Here is a 9853-nt window from a genome sequence, read left to right on the forward strand (position 1 = left end):
AAGCTAATTATTACAAATCTACTGATTACATTTCAGATTAAAATCTATTTCTTTCAATATGTGTTTCCAGTCTTTTCACTACTATTTGTTATATTTTTTCTTATATAACCTTGCATTATGAAGGGTAATAAATAAATTCCTGAAATGAACATATAGCCCTGGGAAGCCAGGGCGTAGAGTCACCTCAAAGATTTTTATTGAAATCGGTTTTTAATTATCTTGATTATACAATAGAGAGATTTGACCTAAATCTCATTCATTTTAGGGTAAAAAAAATGTATTTTTTGCTTGTTAATTTTTTTCTTTAGCGAGTTTAAAATTTATGTATTTTCCATGGTAAAAACTGTCATTTTCCGCTATTCAGTACACTCTTAAAAACGAAGAGCTTGTATAGTGAATACACTTCAGAGTGCTGATTTCTCTAGTACTGTCTTTAGGAGCTACAATTAGCTCTTTGTCTTTTAGAGTATAGGTTTATTTATTCATTTATTTATTTATTTCGTTTTGTTTACCCAGGGTAACCCCATCAGTGGACTAAGCACTGTTTTTCTTGGGGGCCCTGCATACAAATATCAAATACATACATATATTAACAAGTACAAACAATGAAAAGATATAAAACAAGGAAGAAAATATGTTCTTAGACAAGCAACCTGCAGGACACACATACATACCTACTAAAATAATGTGTGTATGTTGAACAAAATTTAACATAAAAACATCAATTGTGCATAAGCATATCTAGACAATTATATATTCCCTATGATTATTGATTAATTTTATGTTTTAAGTACTTGATTGCTGTCCCTGGAACCAGCCAGATAGGGGTAGTTATTTTAATTCAGCAGTTTCTCGCTCTCCAATAAGATGTAGCAAAGGATTGCGTCGAGACTGCACTACGAGTACCACTATCCAGCTGATTCCAGAGAATGGCAGCACTATGAGAAAATGCCCTTTTTCCAGCCTGTGTGCGTACAAGCGGTACCACTACACCATTCTGAACTGAGTTTCTCGTTCTGTACGAATGGACATTACTAGATCTTACTACGAGTTCAGAGAATATTTCTTGTTTTAGCTGTTCAGTAAAATTGTTATCTTTTCCTTTCCTTTCTTCTCTTTTTCTGTATTTCCTTCATTCTTTCTTTTTTCCTCCTTTTCTTTTCTTCCTTCCTTCCTTTCATTCTTTCCTTCTCTCTTTTTTCTCTTTCTCTTTTTAGGAGGGACTGTCCCCTAGCTCCATCTGAAATTTAGGCAGGACGTGTATACCCTCCCCATAACCCTCTCCCTCTTCCACCCCCCCCCCCTTTTCCCTATGGGTTTGGTGCTTTGTCAAGCCTTGTGGATTAATGAGAAAACAACCTGTATCTGTTGCACAGCAACATTCTCTTGCTAGCACTAAAATGGGACTTATCATATCTTTCAGATTGTGATGTCAGAAGTTAATCCAAGATAATAGATAATCCAAGATAACATGTTGTAAATGTGTTCATACTAGTCAGTGAAGGAACAACAGAATGTATTGAACTTAAGAGGAGTACGCTCCCATGAACCCAGGACGTGCTCCAAGTGCCCAGGAACAAAAGAAATAAAATATAGGATCTAGTAGTGGATCCATACTCTGACTCATTATCCAACTGAGCTTGATTGTGAGATAATTGTTTCAGCAAGACTATAAGTATGATGGTGGGCCCCAAGTCTGCGCACCTAACAATTTGAGTTAAGATTTAACATGAATTTCTTCTTATTTCACGAAATCTGTCAGTTAATAATGTTCCTTATATTATTATGAGTAAGTGTACCAAATTTCTCATTAAAAAATGAAAGAAAATGTAGGATTTTCTTGAAAAAGCCTCGGGCAGTCATTTTCAGATTGAAAAAAAAATTGGTACCCCATGTCTGCGCACTCATTCACTTTGCACACGATTCGGGGATTTTGTTGAGAAAGGCCACATTTTGAGGCCGTCACATGAAATGCCCTGAATTCATTATTTTTCCATCATTTTGAGTCTGATTTTTTTATGAATACCTGTCTTTGTATTGCATGGTAAAGTTCGTGCTCGTTGCGTATCTTCTTTTACTAGAATCGCGCAGATACGCGGGTGCGCAGACATGGGGGAACTGACCATATAACCTACTGAGCTGAGCTGAGCTTGACATGAAACAATAATCTGATATACCTACAATACAAGATGAAAGAAAAAAACATGTCTCAATTATAAATATGGCATTTAGAAATATTCTTTTTTTTAGCTTGAAATGCATGCTTTTACATGAGGAGATGTTCCGAAAATGGATTTGCAGACTATTATTTACAAATATCAGCATTTAATTGAGATTTGCTGCAAATCAATACTTTATTTACCTTTTAAAAACAATTTGAGGCGACTTACGTAAAAAAGATGGCTCCTAATGCTCCAAGCAAAGGCCAAGATATAGTGTAACCGAGAAGAGTAAACGCCATGGTGAATTATTGCAGTCAAAACTGATCTACTAAATCCTGTTGTTGGACAGCAAAATCACGACTTCTTCACGACCAGAGACAGGCCGCTTGCGTTCGAGCCAGACTGGTATACAGTACTGCTATCAGTGGGTTTTCAGTGTTGACTGATACAGGTACGTTTTCGCTATGACAGAACATATCCGAATGATCTGTCACAATGTCAACAAGGATTGCGCAACAGTTTGATTGTTCCATCCAGGGGCGGATAGAGCCGAGGTGGCATTGGAACCTCCCCCGGGGGGAGGGGCCCTGGGAGGGGAAGAAGCTAGAGAGAATTAGGGAAAAGAAGGGAAAGATAGAAAGAAATCTTCCCTTCCACTTTCATCATCTAAATTTACCGGCTCCTCCCTTATTATTAATTCCCCCTCTTTTCTTATAAGAGGGGGGGGGGGGTGCCTGGGTAAGTTTAGGCCCTACGTGTAGATGCAAATCGAGCCGCGTTTTTCAACAACGCACGGTCACTAGGCCTACGGTAAGGGGCCTGCAGATCCAGGATTTTTCCAAAAGGGGGAGGGGCGCAATTTTCCCCAGGGAAAGCAACAACAAAAAAGGGGGAGAAATGTTTCAACCAAAGATAGCAAAAAAAGGGGTTTCAACCAAAAATTAAGTATACCTCTCCATATTATTTTTATTTTATTTTATTTCCTTTGAGCTCCTTTATGGACGGGTCATGCACGCTAATAATATTAGCAGGTACGTTGTCGCAGTGCCCAACCGGATCCCAGTCTGATTTTTAGTTTGCCTCTAGTCTATTATACAAAGAAATCACTACATGTGACATATTAGTAGCCTAAAAAGTTTTATAGTTCAGTGCGTGTGGATGATGTTTGCGTGAGGGATCAGTCCACGCATGCATGCAATCATCACAAGTCTATCCTCTAGCCCTCTTCTAATTCCCCTCAAAACGGATAATTTGCACCGCGGATCATTCCTTCCAAAGACGATTGTACCCAACCCAGATGGCAAATATAGATAAAATAAAACTCTCTTTTAGTTTGCTCGCTACGCTCACTCACTGTCATCACCTGAAACAGACACGGCTATACAGTGCGTATCAAAAAAAGTTTACACTTTTAAAAAGCGCTGGGAATTAAAAAATATACGACTTGGTATGTTTTTCACTTATAATCTTGGGTTTGGGTCTCATCTATCCAATGAAACTGAAAGTTATGACAGAATGTTACACTTGAGTGAGTACTGTCCATTTTTGTAAAGCTCGCAGAAATTTGTTTGCGCAGAAATGCTCGTTTTCACGCAGTGTCAAGGGGAAAGGGCAAAATCAAACTAGTACCCTGCGAAACATTTCTCATACATTTCCCTTGCACTTTTAGTCAATTGAAATAAAACGGATACGTTCAAGCATTTTGTAATAATTTTGCCACCCAAATTTAAATTTTAACATTCAGTAAGGACAATCTTTACCTTTTTTGTGACAGCTTGATCTGAGGACATAACTGAATCTGAGCAAAAGTTTATATCAGACATCTCCAGCATTTTTTCACTAAGTTTTTATCATTAAAAGTGGGTTTACATTTCATTTTTCATTTAATACTTGTTTCTCCACACTTTTCCCAAGCTTGACAACTATTAATAACTGAAAATCAAGCCTAAGCCATTTCATGTAAATCATAGCTCAGTGTAAAGCAATAACGTCCCGATGGCCTCGGTGTGTGGGCGAGTGAGTGGGGCGCAATTCACTCTTTGAAGTGTTTTGGGCAAGGAAACAAGTTTTAAAAGGTAAAAGGTATCTTAAAATCAATTTTACTATCTAAATTCCATGTGTTCTTCATGATTAAGGTCTACTTTTATTTGCATAACCCCCGGGGGGGGCACTCAGTATATAATGCATAGTGGGTATGTGCCGCGGAGGGGACCCCCATTTTCACACTCAAATTTCCGTTCCAAGGCATAGCATTTTTGTCTAATTGAGAAAAAGAACAGAGAAAGCCGCTCCAAGGCATAGCATTTTCTTCTTATCGTGAAAAGCGAAGAAAGAAATCCGCTCCAAAGCTTCGCATATTTTCCGTTACGCCGTTCCGGTCGCATTAATCTGCTACAATGAGCCGAAATCTTGGTGAAAAGCGGCCGCTGAGCGAGGTCCGACCATTGCCTCTGTGCTAGCGCACCCGGCGCCCATGCCGCCGGGCTAGCTGTATGCACGTATGCCCGTTCCATGGGGATGCATATGAGCACTCACATGCAGGCGACTCGTTCCAAGGACCCCCGTTTTCACAAACAGTTGAAGTTCCGAAGCCCGTTCCGAGGACCCTCCTTTTTACAATTAGCCCGCTCCGAGGCCCCCGTTTTTTGTCTCGCCCGCGGCACACCCCCACCACTTTTTTGGTCGAATGCCCCCCCCGGGGCATAACCAATGTTCTGTGCAAATCATTTTTCACTATAATAACTTTTCAAAAGTAAGTGGTGCTCACTCAAGCAGAAATATTTTTCGACAGTAATATCGTCATAATTATGTACCAATGTTAAAATGTGGATCTTCAGCTTTATAACAAATGTGTAATTTTACAGGATTTTTTCAAAGTGTAAACTTTTTTGATACGCACTGTAGATATACCCGACCCAAAAGAGGAATATTCTGCTACCTTCAAGTACGCTTGCTCAGCTTGTACCGAGCTTGTACCCCTCCATGACGGGCTATGCTTGCCCCTCCCTACAAAAAATATGACTCATGGATCCGCGCCCCTGGATAATTCCACGTAGGTTCCACGTCATGGCCTGCGTGTAATTGGAATTTGACCTGCATGTATCTTTATTTGGCTACCACTTCATTGGTGAAATGTGATAAAGAAAGAATTAAGAAAGCGCAAATAAATGGGAAATAAATCGGGAAATTAATTTTAAAAATGCAACATATCCATTATCGCTATATAGGCCTGTGAACATGGCGTTTGGGAGGGGATGTGGATGTAATGGGCACAGGGGCGGATCCAGCTTTCGCCAATAGGGGGGGGGGGCGAAAAATATTTTGATCAACATATTTCTCGATTGGCCGCTACAATCTGGCTTTTTTTTTTTTCATGGGGTAGTCCTAACTAAAGACTTAAGTTTTAAGTATATGTTAATTTTTATTGCTATAAACAATATACGGTATCTCATGTGGTCTTAATATATAATGCGAGCGCAAAGCGCGAGCTAAAAATCTTTGATGTTTATGTCCTTAGAATTGAATATTCAGGGCAGTTTTTATAATCATGAACAAAGATAAGTATCCAACTAAACAATGCGAGCGCGAAGCGCGAGCCGAAATTTTATCATATAGTAACGTGAAAAGTGACTCAATTAGGACTGTTTTTAGTGATTAATTAAGAGGATACACGTATCACCAATTAAATAATGAGAATGCGAAGCGCGAGTTCAAAATTTCTGATATTCCGACCGGAAAAAATGAACAGTCTAAGCGCGTTTTTATTTAAATAAACAAGCTGTGTGTCTCAAACCATTAAATGCGAGATAAAGGAGCATTTTGACAAATTTTGGTAAGAATTTCCAAAGAGCATAGGTTTCTCACAAATCAAAAAATACGAGCGCGCAGCGCGAGCTGAACATTTTGATACACATCAACAATTTGTGTAAATCAAACAAAATAATGAAAGCTTGATGTGCGAGCTAAAAAAATGTGTGCAAATTGATATCAGAACTGGATATATTGTATATTGTATATATATTGGTTATATATTAGTGTCATTTAACCCTCTTGAATGGGATTCATTACACAGGCAATGCGAGCGCGAAGCGCGAGCGAAAAAGTTTATATAAAGTCTATTTTTCAATTCTTCCCCTCACCTTTTTGGGGTTTCCTTTTGGGGTCGGGCCGGCCGTTACGAGGCTGTAAATTACACATCATGGGTAAAATACCTCTTTCTTACTTTTCTTTCTGTTTTTCGTAGTTTCTATCAAGGTAAAGAGTACACTTTTTCTGCAGGTTGTCAAAAAATAGGGGGGCCGGGGCCGGCTCGGCCCCCTCCTGGATCCGCCCCTGGGGCACCACCACGCGTGGTGGATCCATTTTATAAGTCAGACGTCTTCTTCCCTGCATGTGACACTGTTTATTCTCTCTCTTTTGATCAGCATATAATCATAACTTCATTAAAAAAAAATAAAAAAGCTTTAATGTCTCGCACTTCCCTTTCATCCATGACGAAATTAATGCACGGGGGGGGGGGGGGCAGTCAAATATTTGCTGATGTACAGATCCGTGACAAAAAAAGCGTTTAAAGGGGTGTTAATTTTCAGTTCTGGACGCAAGGGTATAAAAAACACTGATTTTCAAGGAAAATGGCCGGTTTTGAAAGACTGGTCAATGGTCGGGTCAAACGTTATTAGGCCAGGGTATATTTTTCCAAAGCTTTTTTTTAACAATCCGTGTTTGGGGTATATTTTTCCCCGGGGTCATATTCTGGCAACAACTTGTTATAAAGGCTGCGAAAAACTTGTAGGTTATTTTGCACACAGAGAAAAAAAATCGTTTAGGGGATGTTTGGAAATAATCTGGTCATACATGTGCACATCAATGACTGCCCCCGCCCCCCCCCCCCCCGTATTAACTTAGCGCCGCTGGGCATATTATTTTCTTCTCAGAGTATTATATGGAAAATAATTATGTATAGATTTCTTTATATATTTTATTCGGAAATCATCAGAATTAAATGTTTGTTTGAATTTAAATGATAAGCATATTCTACAGAAATAAAGAACACTTTAGTAACTTAATTAAAGCATATACCGAACAAAAAAAACTTTGATTGAGGGGTATTTTGTGCACTATAAGTAGGCCTATTTTGAAGGTCGGGTCTATACATTTTAAAAATTGTATATATATATATATATATATATTGTAAAGAAATGGATGAAGAGAACAATGGTAGGCGTAGCTTAAATCAAGGTTCCCCAGAGCTATCTACCCTTTGGAAAATTGGTGATGCCGAAAAAATGTCTCTGCCGGGAATCGAACCCGGGCCCCCAGCTTTGAACGCCGGTGCCTTAACCACTAGACCACAGAGACGGTTAGTAGCTAGGGCGAGCCCGATCCGATTGACCGTCAGATAGACAGATTTTCGACACTATACCAATTATATATTCCTTTGTCGGGTGAAGGTGAGTTTTGAACAATGACAAGCCGCCATGCCTCAGCTGGATCAAAGCTATTGCTTCGATACAGTACACATATGGGAGAAGAAATACAAATGTGTAAAGTTATACATGTACAACAGTTTTTGGCAACTCTTTTTTATTTAAATATTGTAAAGAAATGGATGAAGAGAACAATGGTAGGCGTAGCTTAAATCAAGGTTCCCCAGAGCTATCTACCCTTTGGAAAATTGGTGATGCCGAAAAAATGTCTCTGCCGGGAATCGAACCCGGGCCCCCAGCTTTGAACGCCGGTGCCTTAACCACTAGACCACAGAGACGGTTAGTAGCTAGGGCGAGCCCGATCCGATTGACCGTCAGATAGACAGATTTTCGACACTATACCAATTATATATTCCTTTGTCGGGTGAAGGTGAGTTTTGAACAATGACAAGCCGCCATGCCTCAGCTGGATCAAAGCTATTGCTTCGATACAGTACACATATGGGAGAAGAAATACAAATGTGTAAAGTTATACATGTACAACAGGGTAGATAGCTCTGGGGAACCTTGATTTAAGCTACGCCTACCATTGTTCTCTTCATCCATTTCTTTACAATATTTAAATAAAAAAAAGTTGCCAAAAACTGTTGTACATGTATAACTTTACACATTTATATATATATATATATATATATATATATATATATATATATATATATATACAGTGCGTATAAAAAAAAACGGGACAGATTTGAAAAAGTCTTTAAAATTTTTGTTTCAAATTATGATGTCTATATGATGGTTCTAATAGGTGCTCTATAAGGTCTTATCTTTGAAATGCCATTAAAAAAAATGAATTTTGTTCATGCTTGAGCGAACACGGGACGTTTTTGTTGGGGGTTCAAAAAGAGGCTTGCGCCAAAATTGCAGAATATGAGTAATATGATGATCAGACTTCTTGCTAATCAGGAGAGTTCCTCTGGACCTTTTCATTATTTGTGCCACAATTTTCAAACTATGCTATCAAATTTTATTTACAAATTTATTTATTTACTTGAATTATTACTTGAATTATTTTGTTTTTTCATTTAAACTTCTCTTACCTTTTAATTTTCCTTCATAAGTGACTTAGAAAATAAGATTTTTTTGTCAACCCAAGCAAGAAGATTTGCATTATTAATTTGAAAAACTTCTGATTATTCAAATCCTTTTATTATATGAAACAAATTATGTTATGTACCTTTAAAAGACATGAATGTATTTTTCAAGGGGTCATTGATTCTTTGACCATGCAGTGGCACGTTAAATTGGAAGGGGTCCATGTCTTTCAATGACAATGGTGTATTGAGTCAATTTTGAAGGAGCTAGATATGGCAGGTCGGGAAAATGTATTAAAAAGTTGTGAGCGAGCGAAGTGAGCACGCAAATATTCCCACTTTTTTGTTATATCAAATTTTGCCAGATTTTGACATAATATTAAGAAAATCATATTTTACTTTCTATCTTTCCTTCAGTTATTTCCTGTCCACTTTTTTTCTTGGTCATGATTTTTTTTTAATTGAGGGGGGGGGGCATCCAGAGCCCCCGCCCATCTGTGTAACAAAGTTCAAAAGGGACCATAACCTTTGTAGCACACAATGAAAGGATTTGAAAAAAAATCCACGCTCTCCCATACTTCGGTTGAAAATTGTTTTAGCTTGAAGGAGGAACTTTATTCAAAGCTAACAAAGAGCATATTGAAAAAAGAAACAACAGAACAATTTAAGTAAATCAATAGATCTGAAAATGAATTTTGACCGCATGATTTGAAAACTATGGCAAAGATAATGAAAAAGATAAGAGGAAGTCTGCTAATTAGCAAGAAGTCCGATCATCATATGTATAATTTTATGGCATTTTGGCGCAAGCCTCCTTTTTAACCCCAGACAAAAATATTCCGTGTTCCCTCAAGCATGAACAAAACAAAAAAATTTAATAGCATTTGAAAGATAAGACCTTAGAGCACCTATTAACACCAAAATATAGACATCATAATTTGAAACAAAAATTTTATAGACTTTTCAAATCTGTCCCGTTTTTTTTATACGCACTGTATAATTTATATAGGGCAAGTTTCTTTCTAGCGAAGGGTTAATTTGTACCAATGACTCGACGTATTTTTGCACTGTGAACCAGAGTGGGCAATGACGTGGAATCAAGGGATTAAATCATCATGATCTCATCTTCTCCGAGCTCCACGGTGGAACCGGTTGAACGATTGCGCAA

At 38.1% G+C, this 9853-nt stretch overlaps 1 protein-coding gene across 1 annotated transcript in view; it reads right to left on the minus strand.

The window, feature by feature from the left end:
- Window positions 1-2638, minus strand: part of LOC121419156 (cytochrome P450 3A24-like) — a 36983-nt gene extending 34345 nt beyond the window's left edge. The window contains exon 1 of the mRNA XM_041613490.1: window positions 2391-2638. Within this exon, the coding sequence (XP_041469424.1) occupies window positions 2391-2461 (71 nt within the window). The 5' untranslated portion in view covers window positions 2462-2638. The remainder of the gene's footprint in view (window positions 1-2390) is intronic.
- Between the last annotated feature and the right edge of the window lie 7215 nt (window positions 2639-9853).

The sequence above is a fragment of the Lytechinus variegatus genome, chromosome 7 (assembly GCF_018143015.1).
Source record: "Lytechinus variegatus isolate NC3 chromosome 7, Lvar_3.0, whole genome shotgun sequence".
NCBI lineage: Eukaryota > Metazoa > Echinodermata > Echinoidea > Temnopleuroida > Toxopneustidae > Lytechinus > Lytechinus variegatus.